The 27,448-nt window shown below is 48.1% G+C and overlaps 1 protein-coding gene across 3 annotated transcripts in view; it reads right to left on the minus strand.

Annotated features, from left to right (window-relative positions):
* Window positions 1–9,322: 9,322 nt before the first annotated feature.
* The window catches only part of LAS1L (LAS1 like ribosome biogenesis factor), a 24,623-nt gene continuing 6,497 nt past the window's right edge, over window positions 9,323–27,448 (minus strand). Inside the window, exons 5-14 of one of the 3 annotated variants that reach the window (XM_017862673.1) lie at window positions 26,389–26,673; window positions 26,006–26,052; window positions 25,056–25,165; window positions 21,431–21,516; window positions 21,030–21,080; window positions 20,522–20,728; window positions 20,026–20,173; window positions 14,427–14,923; window positions 11,565–11,712; window positions 9,323–9,642 (exon numbers count right to left, since the gene is read on the minus strand). In XM_017862673.1, coding sequence (XP_017718162.1) covers window positions 9,516–9,642; window positions 11,565–11,712; window positions 14,427–14,923; window positions 20,026–20,173; window positions 20,522–20,728; window positions 21,030–21,080; window positions 21,431–21,516; window positions 25,056–25,165; window positions 26,006–26,052; window positions 26,389–26,673 — 1,706 coding nt within the window. In that variant the 3' untranslated portion in view covers window positions 9,323–9,515. Of the gene's footprint in view, window positions 9,643–11,564; window positions 11,716–14,426; window positions 14,924–20,025; window positions 20,174–20,521; window positions 20,729–21,029; window positions 21,081–21,430; window positions 21,517–25,055; window positions 25,166–26,005; window positions 26,053–26,388; window positions 26,674–27,448 lie in introns of all 3 variants that reach the window. The other 2 variants (XM_017862672.1, XM_017862674.1) reach the window with 2 other exon arrangements.

A 27,448-nucleotide genomic window follows, 5' to 3' on the forward strand; every position in this document is an offset into this window, starting at 1 on the left:
GGCACTCTCTGCTCACTGCAACCTCCGCCTCCAGGGTTCAAGCGATTCTATGACCTCAGCCTCCCAGGTAGCTGGGATTACAAGTGTGTACCACCATGCCCGGCTAATTTTTGTATTTTTAGTAGAGACGGGGTTTCACCATGTCGGCCAGGCTGGTCTCAAACTCCTGGCCTCAAGTGATCCACCCGCCTCGGCCTCCTAAAGTGCTGGGATTACAGGTGTGAGCCACCGCACCCAGCCTACCAGAGTTTTCATAGTCACATATTCTATATTACAAAGTATGGATGATATATCCAATTTAGAGAGCAAAAGCATCAGGATCAGATCATATGTTGAATTAACCTTTTAGGCTTTTTCTAATAGAAATATTTAAAACTATTTAAAAGTAAATGCATACTTTATTGCATGGATATCCGATCATTCAATCTTTATTAACGAAGCTATAGGGTCACATTGAAGCTTCTAGAACTATATTTTAAATCTATTATTAGCAATTATATTGCACGTATGAATATATATATTTGGTTTGAGATGTGTGTGTATCTCTGTATAACCTTTTATATAGTGATAATGAGAGGGTAGGCTCCACACAGTCCTTCGTCTATAGCTGTATAGGTCACTAATCTGACTTGATGATTTTAAGTCACATTTCATAGTTTCAAAAAGTTATGAGAGTGAAATTATATGGCAATATTTGAACATTGCTTTCTTAGGCACCAGAGCAAAGCAGCTCTGTTTCCTTTGCACATTTTACCTGCCAACATTTATTAACAGTTCTTAGCTTCCAAGTCTCTTCACCTTAGCAAATCAGGGATCAGGTTGCAGTCTTCTGCAGAGGAACTGATGGTTAAGCTCAAGTTCCAAGCATAGTATGTGTGTGCTACACAAGCTCAGAAGAGTGACAAGGACCAGGGGACTTACTACCACAATCCACTTCCCTTATCCCAGGAGAGATGGCCAAACACATGTGGCATTAAATGGTGAATAAAAAAAGCTCCACTCAAGGAGGGATTATTGGATGCTCTTTGGACTTCCAACCTATGCAGTATTCAACATCACTGGATGAAATGTAATGGAGGACAGTGCACAGCCATGTATCCACTTTCTCTTCCTGCCCACCCTTTGGGTAATAAGGTCAATCATTGGTGGAACAGAATTTCTCTAGGAAACAAAACCAGGGGATTTTCTATGTGGAAAAAGGAAGTTTCCAAAAGGGGATACTGCATCTTTACTAATAGCTGGCTCAGTTATGCACTTTAAATCCACGCAAAGAGAGTGCACTTGCTGTTAAATAATTGTTAGATGAGTTATTAGAAGGCAGGACTTTCAGTTTGGGCGACACCATTTGCGCAACTTGTATCTTGCTCAGGGTGGAAAACTTCATAGCTAAATGCCTCTAGAAGAGGTGTTTATTGTTTTTTTTTTAAGCTGCACTAAATGAATTCCCTTTTTGAATCCGCTGTATATTTCAATATTTCGAACCATGACCAGCTCACTATTTCCTGAGCTGGAACTTGCTAACTTCTATGATCGTTTTTTCATGAAAGTTGAGAAGGCCGGGCCTTGGCCTTTTGTTTCTTCATGAGAAGGTGTGACACTGCCTATAAATGTTTCTTACTGTGAAACACTCTGAATGTGAGGCTGTAGTCAGGGTTGTTTCTGGTGGTTTGATAATGGCTTGCATGCTGCTTTCTGGCTTTCTGTCTCTGTCCAAGTTGATCAATACTGCATCTTAACCAATGTTTCACTTCAGTTAACCACAGCTTTACATTCTATCTCCTATCCTCTGATCTTCGTATACCCCAGCATATTGAAAAAGAGTAAAAGTATTTTCTATCAGGTAAGTCCACAGAGTGACAGTTGCCATTGCAGTGCTTGCTATTTCACACAAACACCATTTCATACCTTCAACTTCTTGGACTTTCTAAATTGGACCCATGTCTAAATCAGGGTATTTGACAATCTCAGATGATGCTACTGCCTATGTGCCAGTTAGTTCATCTTCCTACCAAAATCATCAATGGCACCACAGTATCCACTAGCTGTACAATTTACAGGGAAGCACAAGATTAATCTTGTCACCTATAATTCATCTTGAACATGTTCATATTTGGTACTCAGAAAACGTGTAAGCTCCTCCCAATACAGAAAATTCTTTTAAGGCAGCATATGTATTTCTGATTTACTAAAATGATTGTCATCCTCCTCTCATTCTTCTTTTGGTATGAACCAAAAGCGGCTAGGAGCAATGCCTCAAATAACCAGAAATGACCTTTTGTTGATACAAATTGTATCTCTTTTTTTCCTGATTGTATAGAAACAAATGTACAAAACTCATCTTAAGCTAGGTTTGGCACTGAATTTTCACCAGGAGGTTTGTGGCACTGTGTGTCACAGGGAAGTAGCTCAGGGGTTGTGAGGGAGCTTTTATTTCTAAAGGGCAGTAGTAATTTATAGACAAAAACAATTTTTCAAGGCCTCTTTATTACCAGTGCACAGCTATCACGTGTACAATTTCAAGCATTATATTGCATAAGTTCTCTTTAGCCTATTAAATTTAATATGTCCTTGAAAAGGGATTTTGTGTAAAAAGTGTCAGTGTTAGTGACTCATCTGCAAGAATCTATAAATGGAGCTATACAAATATGAATACATAAATACAGCATGGTTCTTAGTTATTAGAGAAACATTTTCTTTATATTGAGGTATAGGCACTTCTTGACTTTCCATTTTGTCTGTAATTATAAAACAGCAAGTAACAAAGAAGCATTGGGACCCCCTCGGCTGCCTTGATAATAAAATCAAGCTTCCTTCATGGGGCTAAGCATGTGTCCCTCAGGATACTTACCTCTAAGCACTCAGCAGGGGTTACTACAAAGCGTTTTGTGTGGTTTTCAAGAAACAGTGTGTTTTGCAAGAGGTGCTTTGTAATCTTAATTATTTCACTGATTTTTCTGACCTCATAGCAAGTCTGTGCCTATTGAGGTCTTCAATTTTGCAGCTTTTCTGATTTTTTTTCTTCTTTTGTGATTTTGTTGTTTTCATTTTGATCTAAAGGAGAAGTGTGACCCCGGAGTGGCATGGTCAATCCAGGGCACCCTTTCTGTAAGACAACTCAAAGGAAAAGAAGCCTTTTCAAAGGTAATATCGAGCCATTGCACTCTCTCTTAAGGTGCCAGGTATGGAAGGGAGAATGACAGATGCCTTATGAAAATGGTCTACAAAACTTTTCTTCTTCTAAGTAATAAAACACATAGCATGATTCTCTCTCCCTCTCTCTCTCTCTCTCTCTGCCCAGCCTCTGCTAGTTTCCAGGATAATACTTCTCTAAAATTCATTTTTTTCTATTTTGGAATAAATTATCTTTATACAGTAATTCAAACACTGATTTCCATTAACCTTTGGCCCTGAGTTTTCTTCTAACATAGAAGAGTTCATTTTGAGAGGCACTCAGTTACCATTCTATCTGTGCTGTAAGTATGGAACTTTATACAAATGCCCTTTTGAGGGCCAAAATTTCAATACACTTTGTTCTACTTTGTGAACCAGGTCTGGATCTGCACAGAGAAAGTAATGCTGAGCTGTCCAAAGAGTCCGCTCAGGTCTCCCTCCTAACCCTCCTCTGCCTTCCCCTAGTTTGTTTATCCTCAGGTCTGACACTGAGGAGTGCATAGTCTTCAACTGAAATGGCACTATAGTTAGTTCTCATTGGAAACAAACAAGTGTATTTCTGGAACCTGCTTGTCTAAAATAGTCAATGCCTTTGTAAAGACTCAGCATATTCAATATCTATTGTATGGTAGCTAGCTATATACATAGATTGACTATTTTTAGTCCTGGTTTGTGTATTGTTGAGCTATAGTAGTTTGCTTTATCCATTTGTGGGATTAAACAATACTGTTTAATGGTTGTAAACTTTTATAAAATCTCTTTGGGTTTTTTGTTTGACCCAAATATAATGTAAGTCTCAATGACAAAATACACAAAGTTAACCAGAGGTGAGTGAAAATATAGCCCTTCCCCAGTTTTGTCTGCCCCTATAACGCACGTGCATTGCTTTGTAATATGCTCTCACTAGCATGAATGTGCTATGACTACTTCACGAGGTTTTAATTTGTTTCACCTATAATTGTGATGGAAAATGCTGTATCGCTGACAACAATGAACTGTAACCAGTTATTTACTGCATAAACTATTTGTCTACTGACCACTCATGGCTCTGTTTCTTTAAGAATATCAACAACAATGGGCCGGGCGTGGTGGCTCATACCTGTAATCTCAGCACTTTGGGAGGCAAAGCAGGAAGATCACCTGAGGTCAGGAGTTCTAGACCAGCCTGGCCAACATGGCGAAACCCCGTCTCTACTAAAATACAAAATTAGCCGGGTGTGGTGGCATGCACCTGTAATCCCAGCTACTTGGGAGGCTGAGGCAGGAGAATTACTTGAACCCAGGAGTTGGAGGTTGCAGTAAGCCGAGATTGTGCTACTGCACTCCAGCCTGGGCGACAGAGTGAGACTCCATCTCAAAAAACAACACAAACGAAAAACAAAAAACAAACAAAAACCAACAACAAAAGCCATACCACACATACATATGCATATACTCTAGTTTGCTCCTAAAGTATTAGATTTATGTCCTTGCGACTTATATTGGGATAAACTATAAAGCCAGGGATTTCCCCAAATGTGTTCATTTGAATTTTACCACAGTAAGTATATGTCCTCAAATTTTTGAAGACTACCAGTTCCAAGTGCTAATCAAACTGACGTTCCCTGCAGGGCAGGGCTGGGCCTGCTTTTGCTCACCAGTCAGAACCAAGTGGTGGGCCCAGGGCCCAGACTTAATTTTTGTATGCAGCCTATAGTTTCTCCCCTGAATAGCCTCAGGGCCAAAGATACATCATCTGCTGTCTCAGCCAGAATATCAGAGCCAAAAGGTGCCGCCTATCCTACACTTCACACTCAGAGTGCTCAGCTGCCTCAACCCCTTCAGGGAATAGTGTGTGAACTGAGGCTCCAAGAGCACTGAAGAGATTTGACCAAGGCCGAACAGAATCAGTGGCAAAGGCAGGACTGGAAGCCCAGGCCTCATGACTCCCAGGCCGGTAAGCCCTTTATCATAGTGGAGTTGGTTCTTCTCTCTCTGGAGCCTCCTACCTACCTTCCACCGCACTCCAGGCCAGTCTCATTCTAAAGGTAGAGGTAGCCATGATGGTTGCAGCAGAGTCCAGCCTACAAGCCTTTGGAAGAGGCTATTTGTAAATCTGAGAATCTTTTTTTTGTTATCATCCTCCATGGGACTAAGAGTGCTCATCTCTCCCCACCTTTTTCCTCTTCTGTCTCTTACTCTTCCTGTCACATTCCTCAGGCATACACGTATCAAGTTCTTACTGAGTACCGGATTGGGGGGGGGGGCGGTCTGGCCTATACTAAGCTAGGCAGACAGAAGAGGAACAGTCCATCTTGGGGAACTTGCACTCTAGTGGGAGAATGAAGCACACTCAGAGAATAGAGTAAGAAATTAAGACTTCCTTGGAGGGCAGTGGCAGCATGAGGGTAAGCAGAGTGGTAAGAACTACTAGAATTCCAAAAAGGGACAATCAACAAACATCCAGTCATTCTGCCCTAATCTCAGGTGGAAAATGAACTAGTCTGGTCATATCCCTCTCCACCTCCCCTCGGGCCTCATGTAATACCAAGTCCTTCACATCACCATGTTCCAATTATCCTGTACCCTGCATTTGTGCCCCCAACCATGCTTTCTCAACCTCTCCAGACTTTGACCTTCCTTCTACTCCTTGTTCTGACTAGTGTTCTTGCCTTTAAAGACCCAGTGCCAATGTCCAACCTCCTGGTCAAGCCATTGTTAGTCCCTCCCCACAGTGGGCCTTGCAGGAATATTGAGCAATACCTCTTAGCTCTTGTCACTCACTTTGGCACACCGTCTCTACCACAAAACAGGGAGTTCCTTGGGCACGGGAACCATGTTATTTGCCACTGATGAATTACCTATCAGAGGGGAATCTCTGAATTACTGTTGTTGAATAATAATATAATCTATGCTCCCTTTCCTTGACCCCTATCCTTGTTTCCCAGTTAAATGTGTGCATTTCAGGCTGGGCACACTGGCTCACACCTATAATCCCAGCACTCTGGAGGCTGAGACAGGAAAATCACTTGAGGCCAGGAGTTTGAGGCCAGGAGTTTGAGACCAGCCTGAGCAACATAGGAAGACCCCCATCTCTACAAAAAATTCAAAAATTAGCCAGGTGTCATGGTGCACACCTGTAGTCCCAGCTACTCAGGAGGCTGAGGTGGGAGGATTGCTTGAGCCCAGTAACTGGAGGCTGCAGTGGCCCATGATTATGCCACTGCACTCAAGCCTGTGCAACACAGCAAGGCCTTGTCTCCAAAATAAAACAAAATGAAAATTGTGTGCAGTTCAGACTTTCTAATCAGTCTATCTCTAATCAGACAGAAAACATCCATGGGCACTAGGCTAAGTAAGGTTGCTTCCTGATAGCTCCACTCCCCACCCACCAACCCCTGCCATCTGAAGCCCTTCAACCTGGCCTCAGAACTCCCAGGTTCCAGAAGGACACCAGCCAACAATGACCCTTGGCTCTTACTCTCTGGACCTGGACTAGAAATGAGCTCATGTAGTCTGCTTCTCATCTTTAGATCAGTCTTTGAGGGCCAGGGGAAAGCATGACAATGGGTTATTTATATAGAGATCTCAGTCCTAATTTCAAGGCTTCTCAACCCTGGCATGAACCTACACCACTCACACATACAAAGCATGATATGCTTTAGACAACACTTTCCCATCTATTGTCTGTTTCAATCCTTATAAACATGTGAGGCAAATATTATCTCCCTGCAGGTGAAAAAAACTGTGGCATGATTTGTCCAAGGTTGCTCCTCTTAAGTGGTAGAGCTTGTCTGGAACCCAGGTCTTTGGCGAGCTTTTTCCTGTATACCAGTGCATCTGCTCAGTGTGCAACAGAATCACTTCAAGGGCTTGCTAAACCAAAGACTGCTGTCCACTCTCACCCCTTCTGATTTGAGTCAGGAGTGGAGTCCAATAATTTGCATTTCTAACAAGTACCCAGGTGATGTTGACATTTGCTAGAGAACACTGATCTATGCCGACCTATTAACTTGCTCTGTGGCCTTAGACAAATCCCGTTTTTTTTCCTATCCCACTGTCTCAATGCATACAATGGAGCGGGGCAGGGGTGTAGACTAGAACTGTGACTTCCAGACCTTATTTATTTTTTTTAGCAGCAAAACCCATCTTTCTGGCCAGGTGCGGTGGCTCACGTCTGTAATCCCAACACTTTGGGAGGCCGAGGCGGGTGGATCACCTGAGGTCAAGGGTTTGAGACCAGCCTGGCCAACATGGCGAAACCCCATCTCTACTAAAAATACAAAAAACAATTCGCCGGCCTTGGTGGCAGGCACCTGTAATCCCAGCTACTTGGGAGGCTGAGGCAGGAGAATCACTTGAACCCGGGAGGCAGAGATTGCAGTGAGCCGAGATTGTGCCATTGCACTCCAGTCTGGGTGACAGAGTGAGGCTGTCTCAAAACAAAACAAAAACAAAAACATCTTTCCAAAGAAATCTTATATATGATTCCAATACATAAGAATCTGGTGCAGTGCTGGATGGGAACTCAGAGCTTGTGGCACCTATCTCCCCACAGAGCAGGCACTGGAGTACCTCCTGGAGTACACAACTGCAAATCCTTTCACTAGATGTAGCCTACATGTCCTTTTTTTTTTTTTAATTGAGACGGAGTCTCGCTCTGTCCCCCAGGCTGGAGTGCAGTGGCGCGATCTTGGCTCACTGCAAGCTCCGCCTCCCGGGTTCATGCCATTCTTCTATCTCAGCCTCCCGAGTAGCTAGGACTATAGGCGCCCGCCACTACGCCCGGCTACTTTTTTTTTTTTTTGTATTTTTAGCAGAGACAGGGTTTGTCTGTTGGGTAGCAGCCTGTTGGGTAGCAGCAAGGCAGCCTGACTCTTCCCACTGTCAGGGAGGCTCTAAACAAACCACCTGGCCACTCGCTAGGCTCTGTAGCCAGCAATGCCTCTGGGGCCTGATGCTTCCAAGTGAGCTGGCCTCATACTACAGCTGAGAACAGAAATGGTTCGAGGAGTCCGGAATAAGATATGGGTGGAGCCTGGTTATGGGAGCAATCAGAACCAGAGGCCCACAGGGCCTCAGGACCTGGTTCCTGGTCAACAGACTTCTAGCACTTGCCATCGTGAGGGGACAGGGGAGAGTTGGAAGGAAACTGATGCTGCACAAGACTGCTTTGCCCATGCCTATTGCTTGGATCATACACAGGAAAGATCTTAACACTGCTGGACTGTTGGACTAATGGATCCCTTTGACAACTTGATAAAAGCTGTGGACCAGCCCCTTAGAAAAATGATTATACACATACCCACAATGATACTTAGTATATCCTTTGAAGTGTTGTAGACACTCTAGGGGTCCTAATCCAAGTTAAAACTCTTGCCTCGGCTCTGGCACAGCACTATTACCAAATTCCTCTTTGGCATTTTCTTAGTATAAGCCCTCTCTATCATTTCTTGGTGTGGCCATTTACAGAAATCCCTTAAGGCACCTAGCAGAGGCATCAGGTTATCATTTGGTGACTCTGTCCTTCCTCACCAGACTGAAGGCTCTAAGGAATGAAAACATGGTTTATTCATCCCTATCTCTTGCTAGCTCAGGGCTGACATGGGGTAGGCACTCTAAGGTGAGATGAGTTTCTGAGGGGATTTGCTGACCACAGAGAACAGGCTCTCTGGATCAGTCCCTAAGATATTTCTTTTGCTCTAATGCACACCACAAGGAAGCCCACTCTCATCTTTTCTAGGCCAAAAGAGTGTAGAAGTGACAAAAGAAAATCTCTCTGGCTTTCAACTGCTGTTTGGTGCATAGTGTGAGCAGGTGTGGAGAACAGCAGGAAGCCTGTTGGGTAGCAAGGCGGCCTGACTGTTCCCACTGTCAGGGAGGCTCTAAACAAACCACCTGGCCACTCGCTAGGCTCTGTAGCCAGCAATGCCTCTGGGGCCTGATGCTTCCAAGTGAGCAGGCCTCATACTACAGCTGAGAACAGAAATGGTTCGAGGAGTCCGGAATAAGATATGGGTGGAGCCTGGTTATGGGAGCAATCAGAACCAGAGGCCCACAGGGCCTCAGGACCTGGTTCCTGGTCAAGCCTTGTCTGGAGCCTCCACAGTAAAGGGAAAACTATACTGGTCTGCCCCAGGACCCACCCTCTTCATCTCACAAACACCAAAACTACAGTTGCCTGTTTATTATTTTTCAAAACAAAACAAAAACAAAAGACATTCAAAATTCCCCTGTGGTGGACAACTGAGTTGATGTGGCTGATCCAGGCTGTCTCCCAGGTTGTCTCAGGGAGCATCAGTTGTACTAGGGGGTAGGCTGTTGCCCTGGCAGGGCTGGATGAACACTTGCACCAGGGATGGCCATCAGAAGAGCTGCAGGCCAGTTTTGAGCCCATGCAGCTGCCCCTGGCTCCAGAGAAGGCCCTCGAAGTTGCTGCTGCTGCTGTTGCTGCAGTTGCCACTGCCGACACCACAGCTCAGGCCCAAGGTGCTGAGGAAAGAGTGGGAGGTCAGTCAGGGAAGGAGGCAGCTTTAGGCTCTGGAGGAGCCAAGTGTGCTTGACATGTGTGTATCTGTGGGATGGGCCCACTCTCCTGTCTGGCTTTACAAAGAGGCTGGAGCAAATCCTAGAAACGACTTCATGTGGGCCCCAGGGGTGGCTTGGCCCTCTCCTCAGTTGAGGAAGGAAGGGAAGGAGGCAAGGAGCTTTTTAAATGAAGCTTTATGCAGAGCCCTAGTAGATAAACCAGATTAAAGTAGAGCTGTTTGGGTTGAGGTAGGGGAGGGGGCCCCACACCACCTGACTCCCAAGACATTGAAAGTAGCTGCCTTAACAGGGCCACCTTTCAAGGCCTTAGAGCTTCGGGGCCAGGGCACTCCAGGCTGGATCCCTCCCACACCCAATAGCTGGTTAAGGGGTCCAAGGCCAGGCTTGGGCTATAAGACAAGGCCCACAGTTGCAAGATTGCTTTAGGGAGGGTGGCTCTGCCCTCCTTCTCCCTGGCCCTGCTCATAACACTCTTCCTTCCCCTGTTTCCCGCAGGTCAAGGTCCTTCCAGCTGGGTGAGGGTGACAGCTGAGAGCAAAGCCATCATCCTACCCTCAGGCAGATCCATGGTTACACTACTGCAGCTGAAAAAACCCTTATAGATGATCTAGTCCCACCACCTCCCATCACCCACAATCTTACAGATAAGTTAACTGAGGCCCAGAGATGGGAATGGACTTGCCCAAGGCCACATAGCCAAGTCAGGGGTGGAGCTGAGACAAGGAGCAGGGATGGGCATGCCCTTCCACAGCAGAGGAAACCTCCTGACTACAGTGGATGTGGGAGCTGGGCTGAATCAGCTTCCTTCTTGACTGAACAGCTCCAGCTGCCCACACTTCACCCTTGATATCCATGGTACTCAGTAAGCCATCCTTACCCAGGTCCAGGCTGGTTGGGAAGGACGGGTAAGGGCACCTCTGTCTCAGACATGTGAATCCCACTCCCAACTACAGATCTCCTGGCTTCCCCAGCTGCCGCCTCTCCTCTCCAAGAGGCCTGCTGGCCCTGGCCCGTGGCCTTGGACAGAGTCCATGGCATTGCCTTGGGTCTGGTCTGCTTCTGGGGCCCCTGGATTCTATAGCCCTCTCCCAGGATGTCCAGAAGAAGAGGGGTTCATCTCCCAGGGAGTAGGCAGGCAGCAAAGGAAAAGACTCGGTTTCAGGGCCCTGCAGGGGTTCCTCTCTAGTACTCACAGGATTTTCCTGGTCAGAATGGCCCAGCATTCTGGAATGTACAGGCCCTTTGGATGGGCTCCTTTGTGTTACCAGCATAGCCCCTCAGCAAGGGCTGCTTGGTTCCTGGCTCCCTGGTGGCCCAAGGGCTCCCACGCCTGTGATTCAGAGGCGAGTTTCGAGGGACAGCATGAAGCCCTGTGCAGGCCTTGCTACCAAGGTGCCTGGACAGTGTGGGGAGGCCTACTGACTACTCTGTGCACATTTGGACAAATCCCTTCCCCTTTCTGGGCCTTAGTTTTCTCCTCAGGAACATGAAAAAGCTGGATGAGAGCATCTATTATTGACCTTTTAGGAGTGGTGGACCAGTTAAGAGAATCTGCTGAAAGCTATGGACCCTTCTCCTCCCAAAATGTGTGCACAGACACACACACACATGTCCATCCATAAGCACAAACTGAATGCAATCTGAGAGGGATGCCAAGCCCAGCTGTGTGTGGCTACTTCACTGGCTCCCCACACTAGGGACAGGGAAAGCTGGCAAGGGCCCAGCCAGGGACTGGGGCTTACACTTCACTCATTTAGGCCCTGACTGTGGACAGCTACCTCCCCCACCCACCTCACCTTGTCTTCTCTCCCTCCCACAGGTGGCAGAGAAAGGGGGTGAGAAATCCTGTTGCCATGGGCACTCACTCAGTCTTGCATGTTGAGGGTTCCAGCCGCTGCTCTAGCACAGGCTGGTCCAAAAGATACATGGTGTCATAATTCTCCAGCATGAGCTCTGCTGGGTCCTCGGTCTGACCTGGCATTCGGCCTAGGGGAAATGTGTCCCATCGCACGTCTTCTGTGGAGCAAAGGGAAGTGGCAAGACTGGGCTGATGAGCTGGTTCTCCGACTGGTGCACAGGCCTGCTCACCTCGTCCATCCACCCACCCCACTTAGCACGGGTGGGCTCTCTCAGGATCTCCAGCTTCACTGCTCTCGGTATCACTTCTCATGAGCCCCTCTCCACCAGAGTGCTTCACTACACATTCTTTATGGTCCTTCTTCCCCTCTATTTGTTTACATATACAAGTATACAACTACAGACATTTTTGTCCCTCTTTGCTCTTTTCCTACTTCCCCAGGCATGTTCCCACACAGACACAAATAACAACTTCAGACCTGGCTGTATCACTGCTTCAACTTCTCATCCTCACCCCTATTTCCCTGTCTGCAGACACACACACAGGGACACATCATGGAGGGTCTGGATGTCCCAGAATTCCCAAAGCACCTCCCCCCCAAACCCCAAACCCACCAGTACCTCAGAGTATCTGAATGATGTAGATTTCCTACAAATCTACACACACACTCCCCTGCCTGTTTGAATACCACATATTTTCTTAATGCAGAGATACACACACACCCCCATGCCCATCTCAGGGTGGACTCCCTGAGATAATATGTTCCCCTGCTCCCTGCAGTTCCTGCCCCAAGATGCACAAGGTACACCCCTTTTCTGGGGAAGGGCTGTCTCACTATACATCCCACCCCTCACAGCCACCCAAGTATGTATACAGAAGCACACATATACAAGCCCTTCACTCAGTGACTGTCCTGTTCACTCCCTGCCTCCCACAAACCTCATTCATTGGCATACAACCAGGAATCTTCCTGTCCCTACCTTCCCACACATGTGTACACAAAGAAGGAGCAATGGCAAAGGAGAGAGGGAAAGAGTTAACGTTCTAGACTTTCCACAGTCACAACTCACATCCCCCCACATACAGATGCTCCATTTTAGAATGGGGATGCCGAGCATCCCCCATCCGGCTCTGTCCTATCACTGAGACACCTACCACACAGTATTATATTAAATGTCCCTCCCCATCCTTCCACAAATGCATTCAGTGTTTTCAAATGAAGCCTTCACTAGTGCATTCCACATAGTTTCCATTTCTGGCCTTCTGCATCTCCCTGGTACTCAAAGAATTCTCCCTGTCATAATGCCCCTGGCATTCTATAATGTGTCAACCCTGGACCAACTTTTTATGTAACCCAGAGCTCCTCAGGAAGGACTGTTCCTCTACTTGTCCATCCCCCTCCCCTGGCTCTCTTACTGGAAGTTGTGCCTGTCTTAATGTCCTGCATTACCCCATGATACAGAGACACCTTCGTGCACAGGGACCACTACCCACATAGGCTCTGTCACTGATCCAATCATCTATCATCACTAATATCCCCAATGCTGTCTACATCACTGCCCCTGCGTCTTTATCCTGATACCCTTGTACACGTCCTCAGTGACAGTGTGAACATACAGGCCACCTCTGGATGGCTATATCTCATTGCCTGTTCCCACTACCCCTCCATAGACGCCAGCCTCAATGCTGTCACTTCTCTCTCACAGACACGTATTAGCCCTCATGGATTTCAGCAACCCTGCCTCCTCTTCACAAAGCTGTACAACAGCCTGCTTGGCCATGACTTCTTTAACTGCCCCTACTTTTCCCTTTTTCACACACACACACACACACACACACACACACACACATTAACTGCCCCTACTTTTCCCTTTTTCACACACACACACACACACACAATTCTGCTTATGTCAATGCCCCCCCTTTCAATATTTACAAAGACCCCCCAACACAGCCCTCCTTGCCCTAAGTTATCTGTCACTGGGCCATGGTTTGGCCAGCAGGTATAGGCACACGCCCATATACACACACAGAGAGACAGATTTTATGTTTTATGTTCCAGCCCTTCCACCCTGTCCATACAAGGGCAAACAAAGGCCATAGTATCTTTCTCTATAAATTCATTCACTGCCTCCCCTCTCACTTTCTGCCACTGCCCACCCCACACCACACAGGCCCAGCTGTTCTCCCTCCCTCCCCAGGCTTCAGCACACAGACTCCACACTGTTCTGTCATTCCTTCTGGGTCTTCCAGCCTCCGAGGTTCCTGTTCATTAACCTAAGCAAGGGTACTCAAAAGGAAGAGCAGATCCCTATCACTAACCCTCCCTGCAGCCTCTTCCTGGCTTCAGTCTCACCAATTTGTGTGCTCACCTAAAAATCACAGCATTCCTTATTCTCTCTTGTGATTTCACTTCCTGTTTCTCTGACTTAATGCCCTAGGTTCCTTCTTTCTAATACAGAGGAAAATCTTGTCTCATGACCAGCCAGCCTCGAGGCACACACACACATACACAGAAAGCACTGTCTCACTGCAAGTGAAAAACACGTGCAGAACCATATACATCCACATTCCCTACTTTTTGCTATCTTCTGCCTCTATGTTACTGCCCAGGGCTCACACCCATGTCATCCTCTCAGAATGTGCTCTTTATATGAGGTAGCCAGCAGCCTGACAGTGGTCCCTGGTACTCACAGGCTCCATCCTAAGCAGCAGGAGAAGCCACCTGTCATCTATGCACCAGGCTGCCTCCAGGCTTGCCTCACATTGGCTACCTCCTGCTACTTTCCATCTCTTCCTAGGGTAGAAGGAAGCCTCAAGAGCCAGCCAAAGAGAAAAGAAGTTCATTTGGGGACAAAGTAGTTCTTACCTGAGCTAACCTGCCATGCAGAGCCCTGCAAAGCTCCTCTTTTCTGGGCCAGAAGCCTAGCATTCTCGGCAGTGGGGGACTCTTGCCCTGTAGAGAAAGGCCCCACCTCCATTCTGTCTTCCTCTTCATCATCTTCATCATCATCGTCTTCATCATCATCTTCATCCTCCTCTTCCTCCACTTGGTCATCATTTTCTTCCTCCTCCTCTACCTGGTCTGGCAAGACCTCGTTCTCCTCCTTCTCCTCTTCCTTGACATCATTAACACTGCCCTGCTCTTCCTGCTGCTGGGCCTTTGCTTCAGACCCGAAGCTGGAGCTGGCTGGTTTGATGCTCCAATACAGGCTGTCTAGTGTATATGGAGACTTCCCAATGGGGGAGGCCTCAGAGCCCTCCTGCACCAGGCTGTTTTCTCCACTCTGGGTATAAATGGAACAGATGCGCAGCAGCTTCTCCTGCTCCTCGTCTGGCAGGCCCTGCCCCATGGCTTTGAAGATGCTGAGCAAAGGGAGGGATGGGGTAGGAAAGATTCAAAATCCCAAGCCACTTCATACCCCAACTCTCCAGGGTTTGAACTTGGTCTCTGAACTTCCAGATCTGCCTCTGAAAGGCAGTGTAGTAGAGCAGACAGAACATAGAAACAACAGGACCATGGACCCCGAACAAGCTCTGTGGTTCATCTCTGTGCCTCACTTCCATTCTCAGGTAAAATGAGGACAATAATGATACCTAATGTATAGGATTGTTGGGAGGAGTAAATAAGAAAGCTCACATAGAATGCCTGGCACAGTGCCTGGCACATAGTGGGCATGCAATAAATGATAGCTATTAGTCTACACTTAAAAGCTACATAAATACACAAAACAGCCAACAGGCCTGCAGGGCTGGAAATGAGCAGATCCCTCTCTTCTCTGGCCTAGCTGAGCAACCTGTCTTGAGCTCCAAGGATATGCCTGGAAGTGTTCTGGGCTCCTTCTGCGTGGAACACAAACTGTGATCCCTTTATGGGAGCAGCTACAGCCCAGCCTGGAATGGAGGAAAAGAAAAAAAAAGCAGCGGCTGACAAGACAAAGCAGGATGTGGGAGGGAGGCCAGATGAGCACTGCAAACCTACTGCAGGCACTGCGGGGCTGAGGGAGACAGAGAGCACGAGGAGGGCAGGAAAGACCAAGGGAGGGCTTTCGTGCAGGAGGTAGGGCCGGGGAAGCCCAGAGACAAGAGCAAGCACAGGGTGCTGCTGCGTGCAGTGAGTAGCCCAGCTAGAGGGCACGGCCTGTGCTGAGGAGCCGTGGGAGGAAGATAGGGCTGGGAAGGTAAGTGTGTGCATTGGTGTGTGTGTGAGGGGTCACTTGCCAATTCTGAGTACACATGAAGGCCATGTTTCTGAAGATCACCATGGTGACTATGTGGAGGCTGGCCCGGACAGGCAGCCTGGAGGCAGGGAGACCAGGGAGACCAGGGAGGAGCCTGTTCCGACAGTTGAGGCCAGAGTCGGGGAGGGCTGACCTGGGGCACTGGCAGTGGAGATGGGATGGAGTGAAGCTGTGAAGGATACACAGACAGACAGAGAGCAGGGCTTGGTGACTGATGGCAGGGGTCAGGCAGAGTTAAAGATGATGACACTGTGCACACAAAAGACGGCGCCAACAGCAAAACCACCAACAGATACAGAGCTGCTGGGAAGGGGAGCTCGAGGTGAGAAGAGGGTGAGTACCCCTCACAGAGCCTCTCATAGAACCTGGTACCTAACGGGCACCCGGTCACAAATGGATGCGGATGGTTCACAGACGGGCCATGAGCTTAGCAGGCTGTTTTCTCTGGGCACATGCAGACTGGTCACATATGCAGGGTGACTGGTCAGTGGGGGCAGGGCTGGGGGGCTGATGACTTGACTGGGAGATCCTGTCTATGGAGCCAATTTCATATTCCAAGAGGATAGTGGTTCAAATTAAATTGATATTGGCTGGCTGGGGAAAGTGCTTGAAAAGCTTCCAGCCCTATCAGATGAAAAGCCAGAGAGAAACTTTGTCCTCTCATGGTGGTCCATTAGTGTGATTAATAATAAATATTCCCAGACACTTGATACTGGCAAAACGCCTCATCAACCTGCTTATGATTACCCACCTGCTATCTTGAGCCATTAGTCTGACCACTAAGGTGCAGGGGTGATGCGAATCTTAAAATACACCCCCTTCCTTGAGTATGTCTGGTCATAGCTCAGGACTGAGGTCACAGAATTCAGGCTGGTGGAATGAAGGTAGACTTTGGGGTCACACCACCTGGGCCAAGATCCCTGTCCCACCATCAACAAATGTGTGGCTATTAGATTAAGTCCCATCACTCCTTAGAGCCTCAATGTCTTATCTGTCAAATAGGTTATAATACATAATACTTCCACCTCCCAAGACTGCTGTGTCAAAGTAAATGAAATTAACCTCTACAAAAAAACACAGCACCATGCCTGACACTTAATTTCCAATAGTATCTTTTATTTTTTTCTCTGGGGTAAACAAAAGCCAAGTTCTGTGTTTAACAGATGCTTTCTGCAATAATACAATCTAGCGGAGTATTACAGAAGAGCATGGGACTAACGACAGGCTATCTGGATTCTGGCCCCAGCTCTGACTTGCAGCATAATACCTGGGCAAACACCCTCTGTTCCCCACTCTGTGTAATGGGGTGATTAGGACTAGATTCACTGCTTATCTGGGAAAGGCAGGATCTGTGCACAAGAAATCGTACCCAAGTGAGCCGCTGTTACTGCTGGCATGTCTCGCATCCCTCTGGTATGCTTGGGTTGGGAGAAGATCTCTGTGGTCCAGACTTCTCCAAGACCAGCAGCTTCCACTCTGCAGGCACTTAGGATTGGAAAGTACCTTGAAGGCCACCTATCCAAACCTCTCCATGCTGCTCTTGTCATTCCCTCCCTCCCATTACATACACATGCCATGTTCCTTCTGGACTTTGAAACTTGCTTTATTCTTTCTCCTGCTTGAATTGTTCAAATGCCTCCTCTCGAAACTCTGACTCATCCAGGCCCTTTTGGTTCTCCTCCCAATTTCCCACCCATCCACATCACTTCTAGTCTGGAGCACACAGCTGGCAATCTGGCTCTTCAGTCCCAATTCCTGGAATTCCTGCCTTGACTGACTTTGTCTACAAAGCCACTTTTAAAATCTTACAAATACCTCTGTGTCCCAAATGTCATCAGGGTTAAAGAAAGACTTTTGGACTCAATAGGGGGATCAGGGACTAAGAGGGTCTTGGCATCCAGACTCCCACTTCATTCATTCCCCAGGCACTGGGTCAGCTCCCACCAAGGACAGCACTGCTAGGAATGAGAGAGCAGAGCATGGTTCAATTCAACAACATTTACTGAGGCCTGTTTGGTGCCTAGACTTGTGTGGTGTGCTGGGGCACAGACAGCTGATGTAGAGTCCTTGCCCTTGAAAAGCTTAGTCTGATAGAGGGAAGGAGACACTAGGGGAAGTAGACACGGCAACACAAAACCTCAGATTTGGGAAGTATTCGAGAGTCAACAGGACAGGGTAGATGGTGCTGCCACCAAGTGAGATAGGGAACAGAGGAGGAAGATCACTTTAGAGTTGAGATGGGGACTAAGATGACCAATTCTCTTTTGGTCACAGTAAGGTGCCTGTGGGCCATCCAAGGGGAGATGTCTGACATGCAGTCGAGTACAGGAGGCTGAATCTTGGGGGAAGGGCCAGAGCTAGACAGATTTGGGTCTCAGCACTTTACAGGAACTAGTAATAAGCACAGGCATTTTTCAAGGAAGGGGTGGTAAACAGCATCAATGCAGCAGACACAGAGACTGACAAGGGCCCACTGATTTGGTAATTAGGAGGTCAAAGCAACTCTGGGGGTGAATGTCAAATTGCAGCAGTTTGAGGAGTAAGAGGGTCGTGAGGAAATGGAGAGTGTTGAGTGTAGACTACTCTTTTGAGATGTTTTGATGGGAAGGGTGGGAATGATAAGCTGATGATAACCCAACAGAGGGATGCAGGGTCAAAGGAGATTTTGCTTGTGTTGCTGTTACTGTTGTTTTGTTTAAGATGAGAAAAGCTCAGGCACGTTCCTAGGTTGAAGAGCAAGAGCCAGCAGAGCAAGGTAGAGGCTGGGGTGAGGCCCCAGCGATGCTGGCAGAGGTGGCTCCAGAGCACAGGTGGAGGAGCAGGCTTTGAGGTGGGGCAAGGCCACCTCATCCTGAGACTGGCGAGAAGGTTGAGTGCAGCCGCAGATCAGTTCACGAGGGCTGGACCTCAGGTCGAGGGGGCCCTGCTGGATGCCTCCATGTGCTTGAGGAAGCTAGGGTGAAATGGGAGAGGGGGAGGGGCTTGAGGTGAGCGGTAAGGGTTTAGAATAGTGAGGAAATGGGAGAGAAAGTGGTCAGAAAACAAGTAAAAGTTCAGACAAGCAGAACTGAGGCCTCGCCCAAGATTAAAAATCATACCTCTGCAGTGGCAGCAATCCGCAGGGCTATGTGGTTTTCTCCAGCAGAGCTCAGCTACCCGGGCTGAGGAGCAGGGGAAGCAGAATGGGGAGGATCAATTACAGCTCAGGGGTTTGCAAGTCAGATATGGCCAAAGGATGGGCAAAGCTGAAGGTGCTGATGATGAGTGGCCGAACTGAGCAACCACAGACAGGATAGAGGGGAAGCAAGGTCAAGGGATGCAGGAAATGGAGGGATGGAGATCTGGATGCAGGCAAAGAGCAAATGTCATGGGATGCAAGGGTGAGAACTAGAAGGACGAGAAGTGGTGGTCACCGAGTGGGATGCTGGGATGTCAGCTTTCAGAGGTGGAACAGCTCCGAATGATGGAAATGGGTTGCTGAGTGTAGTGGAGAATGAAAGTCACTGGAGTTGAGGAGCTGCAGAGTGTCAGATGAGTCATCCAAATGAAACAGATATTGCTCAAGAAAGCAAGAAGGAAATCAGGTGCTAAAGGCTTCCATGATTATGAGGGAAGTGGCTCAGGGTCAGGAAATGACAGAGAAAAGGAAAGGGAGACAACCACAGGTATTTACCAGTGCAATATTCAGTTTGACCATAGAACCCAGGGTGGATGGGGTAAAGGAGACTCACAGGAGGTATGGCTACCATGGTAAGTTGGGCCAGAATCAGAAAGATCTTTGAATGTCAGGCTGAGAAGCCTAGACTTAACAGGAAGGCAATAGGGAGCAACTGAAGGTTGCTAAGCAACTATCAGAGGTATACTTTGGCAAGATAATAGAGGAAACAGCACTGGGCTTGGAGTCAGAAGACCTGGGTTCAATAATAAACAGCAGCTACCATTTATTGTGCACTTACTCTGTGCAGGCCACTGTGCTAAGCACTCTAGGGGGATTGTCTTATCCATTCCCACACTGGACTCAATTCAGTCAGGTCTTAAGCTGTATGATCTTAGGTAAGAAAACCCTACCCCTCCCCTCTCTGGACTCAGTTGTCCCATCTGTCAGTGGGAGTGAGACTGGGCTAGCTTGTCCCCAAAGGGCCCTTCTAACTCAGTCATTCTAGGGCAGTGTGGCCCCGAGGCTTGAAGGGCCTCACCCTCTTACCGGATGGAATTCAAGAGACTTACATCCGAAGGAGTTGGGGGCTGGCCCAGCAAGGTGAGCCCAAGCAGGACTCAACCATCCGGGGCCAGTCAAGGGAGGCGGAGCAGTTGAACAGCCTCCAGCCCCTTCTTGCTTCCCACTGGCCTGCAGAAAATCGGCGAGCATTCCGTCCTGAGAGAGAAGAGAGGATCTAAGGAGAAGGAAGCAGTGAGCCCCCCACCCAACATTTCACCTCAGAAAGTTTGGCTCTGTCCCTCCCCATCCCCCCAGACTCCCCACCTATACCTCCCAACTGCTCAAAGAATTCAGGGCACTTTGCCCCAGCCCAGTTTAGTTGGCTCTGAGAAGAAAAGGAAAAGGGAGATTTGTCCACTGCTTCCGCGGGGCCCTCTTGGGCAAACCTAAACCTTTAACACGGGAGGTGTTTGCCTGGTGCTTCTTAGCAGAGAGCTGAGGACAGCGGCAGAGGCTCCTGCCTGGGCTGCCTTAGGCCCTAGGGCTAGGGCTAGTCTCCCTCACCAGTCTTGGTGTTGGCCACGATCAGTTCAACGGTCCATCTGAGGATGTAGGTAGGCCGGATCCCGCTGATCCCCAAGGCTGGCAGTTCAGAGAGCATCCTCTCCAATAGGGCCTGCGTGAAGTTCTGGGAGTGCAGGCCCCTGAGCAGGGGCTGCCAGAACTGAGAGAACGGCTTTGGCACCAGGACGTCATTCAAGTCCACGTTTTCTGGTTTGTAAGGGACACCCATTTGAGGGGGCAATAGGAGGGAGAGAGCAGGAGAGCACGAAAGAGACAGCAAGAGACAGCAAGAGAAAGGAAGTGAGAGTGAGAGCAAGAGAATGTGTGCGCGCGCATGAGCCAAGCCCCCCACCAACAACAGAGTTGCCACCGCAGAACAAAGGAAAGAGGAGAGCAGAACAGTGGGGAGAGAGAAACCAGTTAGTATCTGGCAACCAACAACTGACTCAAAATAAAGTATAAACAAAACAGAGATCTGGTTCTAGCTTCAGCTTTGTCAATAACTCACTGTGTGACTTTGGGTCAGTACCTTCCCCTCTCTGGACCTCAGTCTGACCATCTGTAACATGAGGATGTTGGACTAGATGACCTCACAAGGCCCCTCCAATTCTGCTGTTCTAGCTCTCTAGCTAGCAGCTAAATCACAATGAACATGGCACAATAATGTCATTAAGACTCCCCGACCCCACCCCATCCCACCCCACCCCATTCCAGACCACTTAAGGACAGCCCCACAACTGTCAGTGAGGCTACCTGTTCTGCTCAGCCAGAAAGGCTGAGGGAATTTCAGAGACCGCGGAATGGCAGGAAACAGCCTTCACACCCCAACCCAGGGCCCCCCAGCCCACCCCAGGTGTTCCCACCCAGGAATCAGAACCCTAAGGGTGCAGTGAGCCCCCAGAACCCTACCTTCATACTCTATCTGCAAAGCTGCCAACTGTTCAAATGTGGGGACAAGGAAGCCATCATCCAGAAAAGCATCCAGCACAGCCTCCCTGGAACAAGAGGACACTAATTTAGCAAAGTGATGCTGGCAGAAGACCCTTTCCTACTCCTCCACCTACCTCCAAAGCAGTTAATGCCAGTGGCTGAAGCAGTATAGGGAGAGGGGTGGTGGGTGGGTAGGAGTGGGGAGGAAGGGAGTTGACAATTGGATCTTAGCCTTCAGCCTCCTCGGGCAGGGGCTGGTTAGAGGCTGGGATCAATGGGTTTTGAACAAGTGCTTACCAAGCACTAATGCTGATCTATGGCCCATAATGAGGGCAGTAGTGTCTGAATACACTTCAACACACAGACAGGAAAAAGTTCCACATCCACAGAGGAAGGAATTAAATGCCTGGGATCATGGGGTCAAGGGCTTTTAGACTCAGTTCTTGCAGTCTGTTTCTCTTAACCACTCTCCAGTACTCTACCCCTTCTCTTCTCTCTGGCTACCTTCTTTTAGATCCTAGAAGTAGAAACCTTGGGGACCCAACTGCTAGACCAAATATGGTCCACAGGCCTTATTACTAGGGGTTCTAAAAACCCAGAACAAAGTTAGAGGGGTTGCAGGAATAGGCTATAGAGATAATCTCCCATCTCTATCTATTAACCCATTTATGCCTAGTGTTCCATTATTGGAACTGCCAGCATAAATGGGTTAATAGCTCAAACCTACACCAGCAACAGCAAGCTGATTCCTCCAGAGTTAGTGGCTTCCCAAGAGGCTCTCTGCTATAGTTTGGATGTTTGTCCCCTCCAAATCTTATGTTGAAATTTGATCCCCAATGTTGACCTTGGTGCCTGAAGAAGGGGTGTGGGTCACTGGGTCAGATCCCTCATGAATGACTTGGTGCTTTTCCCACAGTATCAAGTTCTTGTTCTATTAGTTTCCGCAAGAGCTGGTTGTTAAAAAAGAGCCTGACATCTCCCCCTCCACCTTGCCATCTGATCTCTGCAAAGTGGGCTCCCCTTTGCCTTCTGCCATGAGTGGAAGAAGCAGCCTGAGGCTCTCACCAGAAGCAAATACTGGCACCATGCTTCTCGTACAGGATACAGAAGCAAGATATAAACAAACCTCTTTTCTTCATAAATTACCCAGCCTCAGGTATTCCTTTATAGCAACACTAAACAGATACAGACATTCTCCTAGCTGACCAAGCCTAGACGTGGAAAAAAGAGCTCACAAAGTGTCCTAATGCCTGGAAAATTGACATACTTAGATCCCAACCTCCAGCTTTACCAGGCAGATGCTACTGTGTTAGGGGCATAGTTTTCCCAGCTGCTAATGAAGCCACCACCAACTCTTTTGGTGAAAGGTAGAGCCAAGAAACCTAGGCTGGGCAAACACTGATAAAATACTTTTGGAACTAGTATCCTGGACATGAAGAGAAGACTCCAGGGGCAATCCCAGCCTACACTGTAGTTTTCACCCAGGGTTACTCTGCCACCTACACCACCTACCTACACTCTCCAACTTCTCTTTAGCTGAGGTTTAGCACTGCCTCCACAGGTTCTTAGAGGAAAGTCCCCCAAAGCCCTTCCAGCTGAATTTAGGTAGAAAGCCCCCAAGAGCTAGGGAGGAAAGAAGAATGGGTAGACATACCATGCGCCTGCTCTAGACTGAGCTGAGCACTTTGTTTCGGAAAAAAAAGGCTCACAGCCATACTTGAGAGACAAGGAACTTAGTCTCTAGGAGCCAGACCCTGAGAAGGTCCTGCCTCTATTCCCCTAATCATGACTATCCAAGGGATGCTAATACCCTCCAATGGCAGTTCAAAAGAAAACACCAGGCTGGGCGTGGTGGCTCACATCTGTAATCCCAGCACTTTGGGAGGCCAAGGCAGGTGGATCACCTGAGGTCAGGAGTTCCAGACCAGTCTGGCCAACATGGCAAAACCCCATCTCTACTAAAAATAGAAAAATTAGCTGGGCGTGGTGGTGCTTGCCTGTAGTTCCAGCTTCTTGGGAGGCTGAGGCAGGAGAATCCCTTGAACTTGGGAGGTGGAGGGTGCAGTGAGCCGATATCATGCCACTGCACTGCAGCATGGGCAACAGCGAAACTCCGTCTCAAAAAAAAAAAAAAAAAAAAAAAAAAAAGACCAGGCCGGCTGCAGTGGCTTACACCTGTGATCCCAGCACTTTGGGAGGCCAAGGCAGAAAAATCTCTTGAATCCCCAAACTTGAAACCAGTCTGGGCAACATGGTGAGACCCCACCTTTACAAAAAATTAAAAAATTAGCCAGATGTGGTAGTGCATGCCTGTTGGTCTCAGCTACTTAGGAGCCTGAGGTGGGAGGATCTCTTGAGCCTGCGAGGTTGAGGCTGTGGTTAACTATGTTCACACCAATGCACTCCAGCCTGGGTGACAGAGCATGACCCTATCATAAAAAAAGAGAAAAGGTCAGGCTCAGTGGCTCATGCCTGTAATCCCAGGACTTTCGGAGGTCCAGACAGGCAGGTCATTTGAGGCCAGAGTTTGAGACCAGCCTGGCCAACATGGTGAAACCCTGTCTCCACTGAAAATACAAAACTAGCCAGGTGTGGTGGCTCACATCTGTAGTCCCAGCTACTCTGGTGGCTGAGGCATGAGAATCACTTGAACCCAAGAGGTGGAGGCTGCAGTGAGCCAAGACTGCACCACTGCACTCCAGCCTGGGTAACAAAGAAAGATACTGTCTCAAAAAAAAAAAAAAAAAAAAAAAAAGAAAAAAAAAAAAAAAAAAAAAAAAAAAAAAACCCCCCCNTCTCTTGAGCCTGCGAGGTTGAGGCTGTGGTTAACTATGTTCACACCAATGCACTCCAGCCTGGGTGACAGAGCATGACCCTATCATAAAAAAAGAGAAAAGGTCAGGCTCAGTGGCTCATGCCTGTAATCCCAGGACTTTCGGAGGTCCAGACAGGCAGGTCATTTGAGGCCAGAGTTTGAGACCAGCCTGGCCAACATGGTGAAACCCTGTCTCCACTGAAAATACAAAAACTAGCCAGGTGTGGTGGCTCACATCTGTAGTCCCAGCTACTCTGGTGGCTGAGGCATGAGAATCACTTGAACCCAAGAGGTGGAGGCTGCAGTGAGCCAAGACTGCACCACTGCACTCCAGCCTGGGTAACAAAGAAAGATACTGTCTCAAAAAAAAAAAAAAAAAAAAAAAAAAAAAAAAAAAAAAAAGACAAGACTAGTAACGCCCACCATATTATCTTTTACCTCAAACTTAGACAAGGGCTAGGCAGTGAGGTGGTAATTATCAAGGGATTTTCCTAGTTGTCAAGAGCTCCACATGCCACCCGACAGACAGGAAAGCAGCTGGCCAGGAGATGGATGACAGTGGGCATTCCTTCCTCTGGCCATTCTAGTATAGGCAACCCCCACCTGGAAGTTGGCAGGGTCGAGGGCAAACAGTTCTGCCAAATGTAGGGTCACTGTGGAGGGGATCAGGATTATCCCTGGGATTCTGTACAGCAGAGATTGGCAAGCTAGGATAGGGAAACCAATTTCAATGAGGCTGCTACCCTCTATCCTAGAGAATACGCAGCTCCCAGTTACCTAGTTACACACCTGTTCTCGCATGTAACGCCCTTGAGCTCTGCCAGGACACATTCTACACGTGGGGACGGGTTATTCCACGCCTTAATGGCCTTAGGTAAATACCTAAATTTCTCCAGCACCTGCCAGTAAAGAGGGTCCCATCAGAAGCCTGGTTCAGCCAAGCAACCCACCTCCACCCCTCCAGGATCCCTTCCCATAGGACCTCTCAGCACTGCCCTGCAGGGGACAGGGTAAGGCATGCAAGGGTGGACCCACAACTCCCCTATTGGCCTTGCAACTAAAAATAGCCTGACTCTCAAATATGAGACTTTCTCCTCCTTCTCTCTCCCTCCCTCCTCCAACTGATTTCCTGTGGGCAAATACTGAGACGTTCAATGGGAGAATTTGGCTGGAGATAGAGACTCTTAGGCCAAAGGGCCAGGGATGAGGGGAGGCAATGAGTTACAGAAGAAAGATAACTGGGAGATCCAGGTACTAATCCTGGTTCTATCATTAACTGTATATGTGACTTTGGGGCTGTCCCTTCACTCATCCATGGCTTCAATTTCTTAATCTGTGAAAAGGGAGGACCGAACTAAATGGTTTCTGAGTGACCTCCCTAAAAACAGAACCCCTCCAGCTCACCTGATTTAGGGAAGCTCTGGGCCCCATCTACTGGTCAGCTGCGGAATTGCAAGGCTGCGCAACTACCCATTCCCAGTTGTTCCCTACCACCCAGTGGGGCAGATTATCCGCAAACTTCATCATCTGTTCCCTTCCATCGGTGTGGAGGATCAGTCAATTGGACTCTGCTCCTCTTGTGTCCTTCCTAGTTCCCCCCTCTCTCTTTCCGAGAAGTTCCCTCACGCTTTGTCACTTTTCTTTCAAATTCCTTCTCAAGACTTCTCTCAGGTAGCTGGCAAGAGGGAAGAAATGGCTGGGGCAGATGAGAGCACATCAAGTCCAGGGCACTTTCTTACCGTAAACTGCTCCTCTTCATATGATACCAGCAGTTCTCGGGCTCTTTCTGAAAACAGAATGGGGAAACAGATAGGACTGCCAGCCCAGACCCCTGTTCCTGATGGGATTCTGAGCCTCTCTCACCTCATTTCTTGAGTTGTAATTGGGGAGCTAGAATTCTTTCCCCAACTACTTCACAGGGCTCAAGATGGTTTGTGAAGTGAATGTGACAGCCATTATACTATGGAAACTAGCCAGGAAGATGGTTTGTGACAGTAATTTTTTAAGCTAAGACTCACCACAGCCCCAGAGGAAATGATGAGCCAGGGAAATAAACAGCATTAACTCTTAAGCCTGAGCCTTCTGGGCTCATGGGCCCCTTTCTGCCCTCCAAAACACCTACCATATAGCTCTTTATGACTCAGGGCCTTTTTGCAATGAGAATCCACCTCTTCGCTGCCTTTGCTGTCTCCATCTGCCTTTACATCTGACTCCGCACTTTTCCCATTATCCTGAGGCTCTGGTTTCTGTTCTGTGATGTCATCAACAACAATGTTCTTATCTTCCTCTTGATCCTCTTCCTCTATCCCTTCCCTGAACTCCTCCAACTCCCAGGTCTCTCTCAGGCTGTTCTCCAGTTGGCGGCACCAATAGGTCTTCTGGAGCCAATCTAGGACAAAGTAGCAGCCTAGAGGAGGGAAGGAAGGCAGTGCCACAGGATCAGGCAGGCAGCTAGCAGGCCTCCAGCCTCATCTTGTGGGCATTATAGGAAGGCCCCAGGAAAAGGCTTGGCTCCAAGGTTCAAATCTCAAATATCCAGAAGCAGCCTCTTTCACTCTGGGTTATCCCCGTTCTTTGCTTTATCCTGCTCACGAGCACCTTTACTAGAAAAAAACTATTATTGGACTTAGAGACGGGATGCCAAAAACAGCAAGTGGCTAGTAAGTGGGAGAAGTAGGAATCAGCCCCATTAGCTAGTTACATGGCGTTGGCCAAGTCTCCCCTTTTCTAGATCTCGGTTTTCCCATCACAAAAGGTGAGGCTAAATCCGGGACTCTTAATTGGGATGGGGTGGATGTCCAAGGAACTCCTGGGTTCATGACACTGCTGATGGCTCATGTCTGACAACCTCCCCACCTCAACTACGGAGAGGTATGTGAGACTAATGAGGGACTACTTCAGGAACAACATTTAATGGGGGAGTGGCCGGGCACTGTGGTTCACGCCTATAATCCCAGCACTTTGGGAGGCCAAGGTGAGCGGATCACTTGAGGTCAGGAGTTTGAGACCAGCCTGTCCAACATGATGAAGCCCCAACTCTACTAAAATACAGCCGGGTTCAGTGGCTCATGCTTGTAATCCCAGCACTCTGGGAGGCCGAGGCGGGCAGATCATGAGGTCAGGAGTTCAAGACTAGACTGACCAACATGGTGAAACCCCATCTCTACTAAAAATACAAAAAT

Source organism: Rhinopithecus bieti, unplaced genomic scaffold, assembly GCF_001698545.2.
Source record: "Rhinopithecus bieti isolate Rb0 unplaced genomic scaffold, ASM169854v2 scaffold_65629, whole genome shotgun sequence".
NCBI lineage: Eukaryota > Metazoa > Chordata > Mammalia > Primates > Cercopithecidae > Rhinopithecus > Rhinopithecus bieti.